Here is a 15,647-nt window from a genome sequence, read left to right as displayed (position 1 = left end):
CCATATCTGGAAAAAAGGCATTGTCCTTTTTTGCACAAAAATAATGAGAGGGATTGCATTGAATCTCTAGGTTTCTTTTCTTTTTCTTTTCTTTACTTAGATTTTATTTATTTGAGAGAGAGAAAGAGCACAGAGGGAGATGGAGAAGCAGACTCCCCGCTGAGCAGGGAGCCTGATGCGAGGCTCAATCCCAAGACCCTGAGATCACAACCTGAGCTAAAGGCAGATGCTTAACTGACTGAGCCACCCAGGTGCCGCTCTAGGTTTCTTTGTACAGATTGACATCTGAAAAAATGAAGTCTTTCTACCCATTAACACCAGACACATTTCCATTTATTTAGGTTTTCTTCAATTTCAGCCGTGTATTTAGTTTTCAGTTACAAGTCTCTTACCTTCTTGGTTAAATTTATTTCTAGGTGTTTCATTGTTTTAGATGCTATTTTAAACAGAATAACTTTCTTATATTCCTTTCAGTTGCTCCTTTCAAATTGTAAGAACACAACGATATTGTTGTGTTGATCACATATCCTGCAACAGTTCTTTGCTCAACTGATAAACACCTGTGAAATTAAACAACAAATATTGAATTTAATACCAAAAACAAACAAACAAACAAACAAACAAACAAACAAACAAAAACCAGTTCTTTGCTCAATACCTTTCCTATGGACTCTTTGGAGTTTACCATATATAGGATTAGGTCCCTGTGAATAGAGGTAGTTTTACTTCCTCCATTCCAACCTGGATGACTTTTATTTGGTTTTCTTGACTAATAGCTCTGGCTAGAACTTCCAGTTCCATGGTGACCAGCAGCATGTAGGCTTCCCTGCCTTGTCCCTGATGTTAGGGAGAAAGTTTTCAGTCTTTCACTATCAAATATGGTGTTAGCTGTGGGTTGTTCATAAAAACCATTTAACATCTAGAGGGATTATTGCACTATCCCCAGTTTTCTGAGTTTTTTGTTTTTAATTATCATGAATGGGCTTTGGATTTTAAGAAATTCCTTTTCTTCATCAATTGAGATTGAGTTTTTTGTCCTTTTGTTTATTGATGTGATGCATTTCCTTGATCTAGTTTCTTATGTTGAACCACCCTTGAGTTCTTGGATAAATATCATTTGGTTATGGCAAATTATCCTTTTAATTTGGTGTTGGATTCAATTTGTTAATATTTTGTTGATGATTTTTGCATGTCTTTTTTTTAAGTTTAATGAAATATTTCTTTCTTTTTTAAATGTTTTTTTTTATTATATTATGTTAGTCACCATACAGTACATCCGTTTTTTTTTTTATTTAAGATTTTATTTATTTATTCAACAGAGATAGAGACAGCCAGCGAGAGAGGGAACACAAGAAGGGGGAGTGGGAGAGGAAGAAGCAGGCTCCTACCGGAGGAGCCTGATGTGGGGCTCGATCCCATAACGCCGGGATCACGCCCTGAGCCGAAGGCAGACGCTTAACCGCTGTGCCACCCAGGCGCCCCAGTACATCCCTGGTTTTTGATGTAAAGTTCGATGATTCCTTAGTTGCGTATAACACCCAGTGCACCATGCAATACGTGCCCTCCTTACTACCCATCACCAGCCTATCCCAGTCCCCCACTCCCCTCCCCTCTTTATCAGGGATATTCCTTTATAATTTTACTGTGATGTCTTTATATGGATTTGGTGTCAGGTTAGTGCTGGCTTCATGAGATGATTTAGGAAATTTTTCCATCTTTAAAATTTTTTGGAAGATTTTGAGAAATATTGGTGTAAATTCTTCCTTAAATGTTTGGTAGAATTAACTAGTGAAACCATGTCATCATGAGCTTTTTTGTGTTGGGAGGTTTTTTATTACAGATTCAGTCTCCTTCCTCATTATTGGTCTCTTCCAGATTTTCTTTCTTCATGATTCAGTGTTGGTTTCTTTTATGCTTTTAGGAGTCTATCCATTTCTTCTAGGTTATCCAGCTCGTTGGCATATAATTGCTCATAGTAGTCTCTTATGATCTTTTGTATTTCTGTGGTATCAGTTTTAATGTTTCCTCTTTCATTTCTAATTTTATTTGAGTCTTCTCTTTTTTTTTCTTAGTCTAAATTTTCTCAATTTTGTTTATAATTTCAAAAAAGCCAGCTCTTAGTTTTGTTGTTGTTGTTTTTTTAAATATAGTTTTCACAGGGCACCTGGGTGGCTCAGTTGGTTAAGGATCAGACTCTTTGTTTTGGCTCTGGTCATGATCTCATGGGTCATGAGACTGAGCCCTGGGTTGAGCATCCAACTCTTTTTTTTTTTTTTTAGAGTTTATTTATTTATTTGACAGAGAGAGAGCCAGCAAGAGAGGGAACACAAACATGGGGAGTGGGAGAGGAAGAAGCAGGCTCCCAGTGGAGCAGGGAGCCCAATGCAGAGCTCTATCCCAGGACCCTGGGATCACGCCCTGAGCCGAAGGCAGACGCTTAATGACTGAGCCACCCAGATGCCCCAGAATATGTGTCTAATTCTTGACTTCTGTTGGGGGACAAGGAGGCTGGTGTCTCCTACATCCCCATTCTGGTGATATCTGTTCTATTCTCTTTCTAGTCTCTGTTTAGTATTTCTGCTTTGATATTTGTTTTTTTCTTCTTTCTACTGGTTTTTGGCTAAGTTTTTTCTTTTTCTTGTTCCCTGTGGTATAAATTTCGGTTGTTTATTTGAGGTCTTTCTTTTTGCTTACTGTAGGCTTTTATAGGTATAAACTACTCTCCTAGAACTGCTTTTGCTTGAGCCTATAACTTTTGGCATGTTGTATTTCTATTTTCCTTTGTTGTATGATTTTTTAAAAAGATTTTATTTATTTATTTATTTGTCAGAGAGCGAGAGAACACAAGAAAGGGGAGCAGCAAGCAGAGGGAGAAGCAGACTCCCCACTGAGCAGAGAGCCTGATGGGGGGCTCGATCCCAGGACCCAGGGATCATGACCTGAGCCAAAGGCAGACATTTAACCAACTGACCACCCAGGTGTCCCTGTTGTGTGATATTTTTTTAATTTCCCTTTTGATCTCTTCTTTGATCTATTGGTTTTTCAGGAGCACATTTTTTTCTCCACTTATTTGTGAATTCTCCAGTTTTCCTCCTGTTATTGAATTCTTGTTTCATACCACTGTGATTGCAAAAGATAGGCTGATTTCAGTCTTCGTAAGTTTGTTAAGACTTGTTTTGGGTGGCCCAATGTATGATCTATTCAGGGTAATGTTCTGTATATGCTAGAGAAGAACGTGTGTTCTGCTGCAATTAGGTGGAATTTTCTGGATGTATTTGTTAGGTCTATTTGGTAAATTGTGCTTAAAGTCCAATGTTTACGTACTCATTTTCAGCCTGGATGGTGTAGCCACTGCTGAAAGTAAGATAATGAAGACCTCTACCATAATTTATTGCTGTCTATTACTCGCCAGATCCATTTATATTTCTTAATGTGTTTATGTACTCTGATATTGGATAGATATACATTTATAATTGTATAATTGATTATAATACATTATAATCAATCTTCTTTGCCTCTTGTTATAATTTTTTATTTTTTATTATTTATTTATTTTAAAGATTTTATTTATAATTTTTTAAAGATAGATTTATTTATTTGTTTGTTTATTTATTTAAGAGAGTGCAAGCAGGGGGAGAAGGGCAGAGGGAGAAGAAGAGGAACAGACTCCCTGCAGAGCCGGGAACCCAACACGGGGCTAGATTCCAGGACCCTGAGATCATGACCTGAGCCAAAATCAAGAGTCAGACACTTAGCTGACTGAGACACTCAGGCGCCCCTGCTTCTTGTTATGGTTTTTGACTTAAAGTCTATTTTATCTGATATAAGTATGGACACCCCTGCTCTCTTTTGGTTTCCATTTGCATGGAATATCTTTTTCCACACCTCCACTTTCAGTTTATGTGTGTCCTTAATTGCTGAAGTGCACTCTTGTAAGCATCATATAGATGGGATTTAAAAAATAAACAACCAACTGTTCGTCATTTTATGTGTTTTGATCAGAGACTTTAGCTCCTTTTACTTTTAAGTAATTATTGATAGGTGAATTCTTACTATTGTCATTTTGTTAATTGTTTTCTTGGTGTTTTGTAGATCCTTTGCTCCTTTCTTCCTCTATTGCTGTCTTCCTTTGTGATTTTTGATTTTCCGTGATTTGTTGATCCGTTTCTGGTTTTGTTTTTATTTTTGTATCTACTATAGGGTTTTGATTTGTGGTTAGCATGAGGCTTATATAAAACATTTATAGTTATAACAGTCTATGTTAAGGGGCGCCTGGGTGGCTCAGTTGGTTAAGTGTCTGCCTTCAGCTCTGGTCATGATCCCAGGGCCTTGGGATTGAATCCCACATTGAGCTCCTTGCTCAGCAGGGAGCCTGCTCCCCCTCTGCCTGCCACTCCTCCTGCTTACGCATGCACTCACACTCTGTCTCTAATAAATAAATAAAATTAAAAAACCCCAGTCTATGTTAAGCCAACAATTTAATTTTGATTACATAAAAAACTCTACCCTTTTGTTTCCCCCATTTTATATTTTTGGTGTGTCAATTTACATCTTTTTGTATTGTATATTTTTAAAATTAATGCAGTATAGTTATAATTAATAATTTTGTCTTTTAACCATTACCCTGGAGTTATAACCATTAAAATATTAGACTTTTTTTGCATTTGACTACCTTTACCACTGAGTTTTATACTTTAATATGTTTTCATGTTACTAATTGACATCATTTTTATTTTATTTTTATTTTTTTTATTTTTTAAAGATTTTATTTATTTATTTATTTGACAGAGAGAGAGCCAGAGAGCACAAGTGGAGGGAATGGCAGAGGGAGAGGGAGAAGCAGGATCCCCACTGAGCAGGGAGCCAGATGCAGGGCTTGATCCTGGGACCCTGGGATCATGACCTGAGCCTAAGGCAGACACTTAACCGACTGACCCACCCAGGTGCCCCAACATCATTTATTTTGGCTCGAAGAACTCACTTAGAATTTCTTTTAAGGCTTGTCTAGTGGTGATGAACTCCTTCAGCTTTTGGTTTTCTGTGAGTATCTTTATCTCTCCTTTAGTTCTGAAGGAAAGCTTTACTGGGTAATATATATATTATATATAGTAATGTATTCTTAGTTGGCAGGTTTTTTTCTTTCAATATTTTACATATAAAATCTCAGTCTCTCCTGGCCTTCAAGGTTTTTTCTGAGAAATCTGCTGATTACCTTATGGGGTTTCCCTTGTATTTGATGAGGCTCTTTTCTCTTGCAGCACCTCCAGAATCAGTGATGAAGGTCCAGGACAGGTAGTTGTGATGGTCAGGGTTAGCAGTGTGCAAACACTCTGCTGTGGGTGCTAGCTGTAGTTTCCTGCATGGTGGCACAGCCGACTGTAAGTACTTGCATGGTGGTGAGGGTCAGGGCAATGACAGGGGTCAGCTGTAGATGTGTGCATAGTGGTAGAGGCCAGTGATAAGGGTTGAGGTTTTCTGCCTGTGTATGCACAACTGTGATTTCTGGGGCTGTGTGGTATGTATTTACATCATGACAGAGATAGCCATGGGTATGCATGGGGTGGAGACCAGGGACAAGAAATGGGGCTGGCTGCATGCACATGTGTAGCTGTGGGGACTAGGACCAGCTGTGAGTGTTTGCTTGGTGGCCATACTGACTTCCAAGACCAAGGCACCTGTGGTGGTGGGAATGGAGTGGGACTCAAGCTGTTGGTTTTTTAATGTGAAACGTGCAGAACTCTTGGTGATGAAAACTGCAGGGAGACTGGAGCAGCTGAGCTGGCTTTTGGTTTCCTCGGTGATGAAAGCTTCTGGTGTCATCTGTGGAGCAGACCTCTGGGGTCTGCAATGGTGAACACTTGATAGAATATGGTATATATACACCATGGAATATGACTCCTTAAAAAGGAAGGAAATCCTGACCCATGAAGTTACATGGATGAACCTTGAGGACATAAAGCTAAGTAAAATGAGCCAGTCACAAAAGGACAAAGACTATGGTTCTATTTATGAGGTCTCTAGAGGAGTCAAAATTATAAGGCCAAAAATGAAATGGTGTAGGCTGGTGATGGGTAGTAAGGAGGGCATGTGTTGCATGGTGCACTGGGTGTTATACGCAACTAATGAATCATCAAACTTTACATCAGAAACCAGGGATGTACTGTATGGTGACTAACATAATATAATAAAAAAACATTTAAAAAACCCAAAAAAACCAGGGATATACTGTATGGTGACTAAAATAATATAATAAAAAATATTACTATAAAAAAATGAAATGGTGGTTACTCGGGGCTGGGGGAGGCAAGGGATTTGGCCTTGTTGAAATGACATGGAGTTTTATTTCTACCAGATGAAGACTTCTGGAGATTGTTTGCACAGCAGGGAGAAATACTTAACATTAATGAACCACACACTTAAAAATGGTTAAGATGGCAAATTTTATGTTTATGTTCATGTTAATGTTTCAGTCCACAGTCCCCTAAAGTGAGGAACACTATACCTTGAGACTTGTGACAAAATTAGAAAAGATGACCATGAATACCAGTCAGAATGGTGAAAATCAACAACACAGGAAACAACAGGTGTTTGTGAGGGTGTGGAGAAAGGGGAGCCCTCTTACACTGTTGGTGGGAATGCAGACTGGTACAGCCACTCTGGAAACAGAATGGAGGTTCCTCAAAAAGTTAAAAATAGTTACAATCCAGCAATTGCACTACTAGGTATTTACCCAGAGAATACAAAGATACTGATCGGAAGGGGCACATACACCCTGATGTTTATAGCAGCATTATCAACAATAGCCAAACTATGGAAAGAGCCCAAGTGCCCATCGACTGATGAATGGATAAAGAAGAGGTGGTCTATATATAGAATGGAATATTACTCAGCCACCAAAAAGAATGAAATCTTGCCATTCGCAACAACGGGGATGGAGCTAGAGTGTATTATATGCTAAGCGAAATAAGAGAAAGACAAATACCATATGATTTCACTCATGTGGAATTTAAGAAACAAAACAGATGAACATATGGAAGGGGAGGAAAGAGAGAGAGAGGGAAACAAACCATAAGGGACTCTTAACTACAGAGAACAAACTAGGGGTTGATGGAGGGAGGTGGTGGGGGATGGGCTGGATGGGTGATGGGTATTAAAGAGGGCACTTGGGATGAGTGCTGGGTGTTGTGTGTAAGTGATGAATAACTGAATTCTACTCCTGAAACCAGTATTGTACTGTATGTTAACTGACTGGAATTTACTTTTTAAAAAAGATTTTATTTATTTATTTGAGAGAGAGCGTGAGAGAGAGAGAGCGCTAGTGGGCACAGGGGAGGGAGAGGGACAAGCAGACTCCACGCTGAGCAGGGATCCCTATGCAGGGCTTGATCCCAGGACCCTGAGATCATGACCTGAGCCAAAGGCAGTTGCTTAAATTGACTGAGCCACCCAGGTGCCCCAACTGACTAGAATTTAAATGAAAACTTGAAAAAAAAAAGTGACTGTGAAAACCTAAAGTGGGAGTAGCAGGTCTCTTTGAGTTAATCAGAGAATTGTCACAGAGAATAGATTAGAATCTATTGTATAAAACATTGTATATGCCCTGTGTATACACAGTGAAGATTAAAGACTCAGAGAGATAAACCTTAGAGTGTTTGCATTTTTACAATAATGTAGCTATGTTTTTAAATATCTTATTTATGTAATATTTATAATGTAACAATACATATAAGATATATTAAAATATATCTCATATATATAAACATGCACACTGTATTCTCACACCCCAAATAGGCATCAGATTTCCTGATGTCATTGATTACATAGAAATGTCTTTGTCCATAACTAACAAAAGAAGACTCTTATGCAGTTAGAGAAGGATGGTGTGTCCACATTTACCAAGAATTTGAAATGGAGATAAGCAGACGCAGGTGGAGAAAAGTACATGGTGTGCACTGGGCCTCACAGGGTCAGGGAATTCCTTCCTTCCAGATTCTTGGTCTCGAAGGATTTGCACTTGCCTGGAATCTCAGTGACAATGAAATTGTTGGACTAATGAGGAGCTTTTGAAATTGAACCTCTAGGGACACAGAGACTGCAATCTACCTGTGACCACTTATTTCAGCAATCCTTCCTATGAAAAGTAGTAGCATAATTGGTTCTCCTCCCATAAATGATCCTTCTTGCCCAGGAGCCTAGGTCTCATTCAGTCCCTCTGCCCTCTCTGAGTACAAATCTTCCAGACAGTGCATCCAGGGGAAATGTCAATCATCATTCCACTGTGATGCCAGCCAGGTAACCTACATGGACGTTTGGAAGTGAGGGCAGGTGTTTTACTACAGGTCCATCCAGGGGTAGTTGCAAAGAGAGGACATGTACCAGGTGATTAGAACCAAGTCATCCAGGGTCCTCCTGCCTGTGTCTCATCCTCTTCATATCCTTATACTTTGCACCAATTTCAAGTACCTCCATTTCCTAATGTACTCACTCTGTACTATGGCCAGGGCCATTTCTTAATGAGAGAAGAATTCTGCTTTTTTAAAAAATAGGATGGCTGTTAGACAAGTCTCTGACATTTACTTACAATTTTGTAGTGGTGAGAAGGCAGGAAATATTTGGTAAAGTTCACTTTACCTTCCCATTCTTGGTTCTTGACATACTTATGTATTATCTCAGTTGCTCGCCTCTGAGGTCTTTGGGGATCCAGACAGAATCTTCAGCTGCCTCCCCAGTCTGTTTCTCTTTATAAAATTACCAAATGTTCCAAATAATCAGAACAGTATAGATAGTGTAATTTTTTAAAAAAATGGCCACCTCTTGACCCTTGTGGGAATTAACAATAAATGACACGCTGCAGTATCAGCTTCAGGTTTTTGTTAAAGGAACAGAATAATATGCATACAGAAGGCACCTACTTCTGATCCCTCTCTATTAGCCTCCATCCTATCCTAAGATAGTGTCTGCCTCTGGTGATGGTCCTTCTGCTGGTCTAGAAAACACACATTTGATTGTGTTCTCACTCCACCTTTTCCATCAGATTTATCAACAACATGGGACCCAGAAACAAAACAGGGGTTTCAGAATTCCTTCTTATGGAAGTGACAGAGGATCCAGAACTGAAGCCCCTTCTCTTTATTCTGTTTTTGTGCGTATACCTGGTCACCATCCTGGGAAACCTGCTCATCATCCTGGCTGTCAGCTCTGACTCCCACCTCCACACCCCCATGTACTTCTTCCTCTCCAACCTGTCCTTTACTGACATCTGTTTAAGCACAACCACCATCCCGAAGATGCTGGTGAACATCCAAACACAGAATCAGAGCATCACCTATACAGGCTGTCTCACCCAGATCTACTTTATCCTGGTTTTTGCAAGTTTAGAAAGTAGTCTTCTTGCAGTAATGGCCTATGACCGCTATGTGGCCATTTGTCATCCATTGAGGTACGCAGTCATCATGAACCCCCACCTCTGTGGCCTGCTGGTTCTACTCTCCTTGTGCATTAACATTGTGGATGCCCTGATGCACAGTCTGATGGTGTTGCAGCTGACCTTCTGCACAGACTTTGACATCCCTCTCTTCTTCTGCGAAGTGGTTCAGGTCATCAAGCTTGCGTGTTCTGACACCCTCATCAATAACATCCTGATATATTTTGCAACTAGCATATTTGGTGGTATTCCTCTGTGTGGAATCATTCTCTCTTACACTCAGATAGTGTCCTCTGTTTTGAGAATGCCATCAGCAGGTGGAAAGTATAAAGCTTTTTCCACCTGTGGTTCTCACCTGTCAGTTGTGTCTTTGTTCTATGGGACAGGTTTGGGGGTGTACATTAGTTCTGCTCTTACTGACTCTTCCAGAAACACTGCGGTGGCCTCAGTGATGTACACTGTTGTCCCTCAAATGATGAACCCCTTCATCTACAGCCTGAGGAACAGGGACATGAAAGGAGCCTTGAGGAAACTCATGGGTAAGATATCATTGCTTTTTCAGGAGTGTGTTGTTTAATTTCCATATATTTGTGTATTTTCCATTTGTCCTTCAGTTACTGATTTCTAGCTTCACACCGTGATGATCAGAAAAGACACTTTGAATGATTATAATATTTTTAAATTTACTGAAACCTGCTTTGTGGCAGGTTTGTGTATGATCTATCCTGGGGAATGTTCCATGTGCTCCAGAGAAGAATGCATTTTCTACTGTTGTTGGATAGAGTGTTCACATGTATCTGTTAGGTTTTGTTTGTTCATACTGTTTTTCAAGTTCATTATTTCTTGTCGATCTATCCAGGGGCACTAAGCATTGTGGAATGTGATGTATTGAAGTCTCTTAAGTATAAATGTGGAAACGTATTTCTTACTTACTTCTGTCATGTTTGTTTCATGTATTTTGAGGCTCTGTTGTTTGGTGTATATATGTTTGTAATTGTTATATTGTTTTGATTATTGATCTTTTAATCTCTATTTCTGTGTATCTATTTATTTTCCATCTTGCTTGCTTTGTTTATTTTAACAGTTTTGACTTAAAGTCTTTTTTTCTTCACCTGATATTAGCTCTCTTTGGTAACTGTTTTCCTGGACTGTATTTTTTATTTTTATTTTTATTTTATTATTTATTTATTTATTTTTAAAGATTTTATTTATTTATTTGACAGAGAGAGACAGCCAGTGAGAGAGGGAACACAAGCAGGGGGAGTGGGAGAGGGAGAAGCAGACTCCCAGCAGAGGAGCCTGATGTGGGGCTTGATCCCAGAACGCTGGGATCACGCCCTGAGCCAAAGGCAGACACTTAACGACTGCGCCACCCAGGTGCCCCGGGACTGTATTTTTTATTTTTAAATTTAAAATCTATTTGTGTTTGTGAATCCATAATGAGTCTCTCATAAACAGCCTATATTCACATCATGTTTTCTTTATCTTTCTTCCAATCTCTACCTTTTGATTGGGGAGTTTAATCTACTTACCTTTATTTTTTTATTTTATTTTTTATTTTTATTATTTTTATTATATTATGTTAGTCACCATACAGTACATCCCTGGTTTTTGATGTAAAGTTCGATGATTCATTAGTTGCGTATAACACCCAGGGCACCATGCAATACGTGCCCTCCTTACTACTCATCATCAGCCTATCCCATTCCCCCACCTTCCACCCCTCTGAAGCCCTCAGTTTGTTTCTCAGAGTCCCTAGTCTCTCATGAAGCATGAGAGACTGCTTACATTTAAAGTACTTACCAATAAGGAGATACTTAATTCTTCCACTGAAAATTTTATTTTATTTATGTCTAATACCTTTTTATGTTCTTTATTTCTTCCATTACTTCCCTCCTTACCGCCTTGTTGATTTTTGTAGTGAACATTTTGGATTTTGTACTCATTGTCTTTTTGGAATATATCCAGATAATTGTCTTTATGGTTATCATGGGCATTATATTTAACATGCTAAGTTTATAAAACTCTAGTTTGAACTCATACCATTTTTATTTCAATAGCATGCAAAACCTCTACTCTTATATAGCTCTGTCTTTATGTTGTTGCTGTCACACATTAAATCTTTATAAATTGTTTCTAATAGCAGAGATTTAACATTTTTACATTTTTTTAAGATAGTAGGAAATAAAAAGTGGAGTTATGAGCCAGAAATACAATGCTGTTTTTTTATTTGCCCATGCATTTATCAGAAATCTTTATCTTTTTCATTCAGAATTGAATTACTGTTTAGTGTCTTTTCATTTTTAACCTGAAGGAATCTGTTAAATATTTTCATAGAACAGGCTTAGTGGTAATGAACTCCTGCAGCTTTATTCTTCTGGGAATGTTTTATTTTCCCCTCATTTTTGGAAGGAAAATTTTGTCAAATATAAAATCCTTGGTTGTCAGTTTTCTTTCAGCACTTTTAAATATGTCGTCCCACTACCTTCTTGCCTTCATGGTTCTTATGAGAAATTGGTTTTTAGTCTTATTGAGGACATCTTGTATGTGTGGAGTTATTTTCTCTTAAGTTCTTGTATGTGATGAGCTCCTTTCAAGACCCTTAACCTTTGGCTTTGCCAGTTTAATCATAATGAGTCTTAGTGTTTATCTTTGACTTATCATCCTTAGAGTTCACTAAGGTTCCTAGTTTTGTAGGTTCGTGTCTATTATCATGTCTGGGGAGTTTTTGTTCATTTTATCTTCAATTACTCTTCTCTTTCTGGGGCTCCCATAATGCGTATTTTTTTTCACTTGATGTGTCCCACTGGTCCCTTAGGGTCTACTCATTTTTCTTCATTCTTTTTTCTTTCTGCTTCTTAAACTCAGTATTACAATGTAATCACTCTGGGTATCAGAATCTCCCCCAGAGTTTGCTCTTTTCCACAGTTTTATTGAGAAACAATTGACATACATCACTGTGTAAGCTGAAGGTATAGAGCATGATGGCGTGTTTTACATATATTGTGAAATGATTACCACAGGTTTGCTTAACATCCATTGGGGCGCCTGGGTGGCGCAGTCATTGGGCATCTGCCTTTGGCTCAGGGCATGATCCTGGTGTTCTGGGATCGAGCCCCACGTCGGGCTTCTCCCGCTGGGAGCCTGCTTCTTCCTCTCCCACTCCCCCTGCTTGTGTTCCCTCTCACGCTGGCTGTCTCTCTCTGTCAAATAAATAAATAAAATCTTTTAAAAAAAAATCCATCGTCTCATATAGGTACAAAAAAAAAAAAAGAAAAATATTTTCTCCTTGTGATGAGAATTTGAAGGATCTGCTCTAACATATATCACATAGCAGTGTTGGCTGTAGTCATCATGTTGTATGTTACATCCCTAGAACTTATTTATCTTATAACCAGAAGTTTGTACTTTTTGACTTCCTCCCTCCAGTTCCCCTTCACCCCACCTCTCATCTCTGGTAACCACAAATCTGTTTTCTTTTTCTGCGAGTTAGGTGTTTGGGTTTGTTTTTTAGATTCTACATATAAGTGAGATCATACAGTATTTGTCTTTCTCTGATTTATTTCATTTAGCTATGCCTTCAGGGTCCATCCATGTGTGTCCAGTGATGGATGAATGGATTAATAAGTTATGGTGTGTGTGTGTGTGTGTGTGTATGTGTGTAGCATAAAAAAATGAGGTAATCCTACCACTTGCTTTTTAAAAAATTCTTCAAGGTGGTAGTAGTCTGTTTAGTAACTTTCCCAGAATGTATTTGCAAAGACTGTAATTTTTATTTTATGTGTTCATTGAAATCTATGTTCCTTACTTTGTTCAGCTAGCGTTGTGACAGAATTCCTTAAATGCCAGGAGTGATACAAACACACAAAGAAATAACACAGCTCTATCAGTCCTTTCAGACTAGATCCGTGCTGCAGAACTCTTTCAGTGCTTATCCAGGTTTGCACTGAGTATAGAGATCAGTGTTAAAGTTTAGGATCTTCTCTGGTCTTTTCTGAGTATATGTCTTCTTTTCTGAGTATATGTCTTGCCATGGTTATCCAGGTGGCTTTCTAAATTTTCCCATATACTTGGTTGCTTTTTTAAAATTTTATTTTATTTTTTAAAGATTTATTTATTTTAGAGAGGGAGAGAGCACGAGTAGGAGGAGGGCCAAAGAGAGAGGAGGGAGAGAGAATCTCCAGCAGATGCCCTGCTGAGCATGGAGCCCAACGTGGGGCTTGATTCCATAATCCTGAGATCATGACCTGAGCTAAAATCAAGAGTCAGATGCTTAACCAGCTGAGTCACCCATGTGCCCCAACTTGGTTACTTTTAAACATCCTAATTTCCTAAAGAAAAATTCCCCAGTTTTACTCTGGGGTTTAGCTGGTCTGTATTATTGTTTTTAAAATTTTACTAAAGATTTTATTTATGTATTATTTTGGAGAGAGAGACAGAGTGCGAGTGGGCAGAGGGGAGAGGGAGAAGGAGAGGGAGAGAATCTCAAGCAGACTCCACACTGAGTGTGGAGTCCCACGTGGGGCTTGATCTCACAACTCTGAGATCATGACCTGAGCCAAGACACTTGGCTTGATCCTAAACTTTCATGTTGGTTAAGCGCAAGTCAGCCGCTTTATCAACTGAGCTACCCAGGTGCCCCCTATTTTATGTTTTGACTTAATCTTTTATCATAACTGCATATAGGCTGCTGGTTTGGTTTGCAGTATTTTCGAGCAATGCCGTCTGCTTTTCCAGCCTGAGTTCTGAGTTAGGCAAACAGAAACGAATGCCTTGTGTCAGTCCTTCAGGTAGCTCCCAGACAGGTTAAAACAGACATACAGCATGGTTTGAGAAAGGATCTACTCTGGTTCCTCAGAATACCTGGACCAGGTCTCATGCTGAGAATACAGGCTATAACCATTTTCATATTAAGACTATTGCCATGCCACGGAAAGGGAGGGGCAAGGACAGGTAAAAGTGCCACATAACTTTTCTGCCAGTTTGAAGTTGCTTTTTTCTTGATTCAGCACTTACTTGGTTGCTGTAAATTTTGACTGTTTTTTAGAGTTCTCACGAAGTGAGTTCTGACATTTCTGCTTGTTTTTTTTCAGTGTTACTTTGAGAGGACAAGAGCTTTGAGCAGCCCGGTCTCCCATTTTGCCTTTTTCCTGAGGCTACTTTTCCATGAACAGTTCATTTTGATTGTAAGGAATACCTTAGAAATTGTTGAATATACAGGTCAAGGCTCTCAGGCTGTGCTGTCCCAGGGGGGAGCCACTGCAGACATGTGGCTGTTGAGCACATGAAGAATGGTGGTCCGAACTGAGACAGGTGTTGGGTTTAAAACCCACAGTGGATTTCAAAGAGGAAAAAAAAAGTAAAATATCTCATTAATAATTTTATATGGTTTAGATATTGAATTAATATACTAAGTTAAATGAAATATGTTGTTAACATTTATTAAAAAAAGAAACTGTTGAATATAATATGTAGAAACAGAATACAATGAGCCATACATAGAATTAGTCCTTAAAATTTGCTTCTTATGGTATATTTGCTATATTATCATGCATATTATCACTTGCATTTTATAGGTGATCTATCTATCATCTATCTATCTCCATATAATAAACTATACTTTTGAGCTTACATGTCCTGTTTGTCTTCCTTAGATTGTTGCTATAAAGAGTGCCTTTGAATGTACCTTAGGAAACAAGACTAGAATACAATTGCAGAAGGGAACTGCATCTCTGTTTAAAAGGAATTTGAATTTGAAATGGATATGAAAAGAAATAGGTGGATGGAGAATTGCATACTTTTGGCCTCCCAGGATGAGGGAATTAGCCAGTATTAAGTTATTCCTTCTCTGAGCCTTGTTCCTTAAAAATTTTCACTACCTGGGGATCGGCATGATAGCAAAAGAATGGGACTAATGAGGAACTTCGGATACTGGATCCTGAAGGACCACAGAGTCTGCAGATTGTCTGCCTGTGGCCACTCTGTTCAGGTTCCTGAGCAGCACGCCTGAGTCTTTTCTCAGGGACCATTATTTTGTATAATGGCCAGTCCTTTGAGCTGTGTTCTCAGTCTCCCTGAGAAGAGGACTTCCATTTATCTCCCTTAGTATCAAAGGGAGAACTGGGTATCATTCCTTAGGGCTGGCATCCAGATAATCTGAAGTTCCCTATTATATGATTTTCAAATAGGAAGAGGTGTTTGTCTACTAGTCCATTTGGGTCTG

At 38.8% G+C, this 15,647-nt stretch overlaps 1 protein-coding gene across 1 annotated transcript; it reads left to right on the top strand.

Moving 5' to 3' along the window:
- The first annotated feature begins 9,047 nt into the window (after window positions 1-9,047).
- On the top strand, window positions 9,048-10,001 carry LOC113242642 (olfactory receptor 7G1-like). Its single transcript, XM_026480775.3, has one exon. The coding sequence runs from the start codon at window positions 9,048-9,050 to the stop codon at window positions 9,999-10,001; it is 954 nt and encodes a 317-aa protein (XP_026336560.2).
- Window positions 10,002-15,647: the final 5,646 nt, after the last annotated feature.

The sequence above is a fragment of the Ursus arctos genome, unplaced genomic scaffold (assembly GCF_023065955.2).
Source record: "Ursus arctos isolate Adak ecotype North America unplaced genomic scaffold, UrsArc2.0 scaffold_14, whole genome shotgun sequence".
Lineage (NCBI taxonomy): Eukaryota > Metazoa > Chordata > Mammalia > Carnivora > Ursidae > Ursus > Ursus arctos.
The sequence above is the reverse complement of the archived record's forward strand: the minus strand, read 5'-3'. Positions and strand labels throughout refer to the sequence as shown.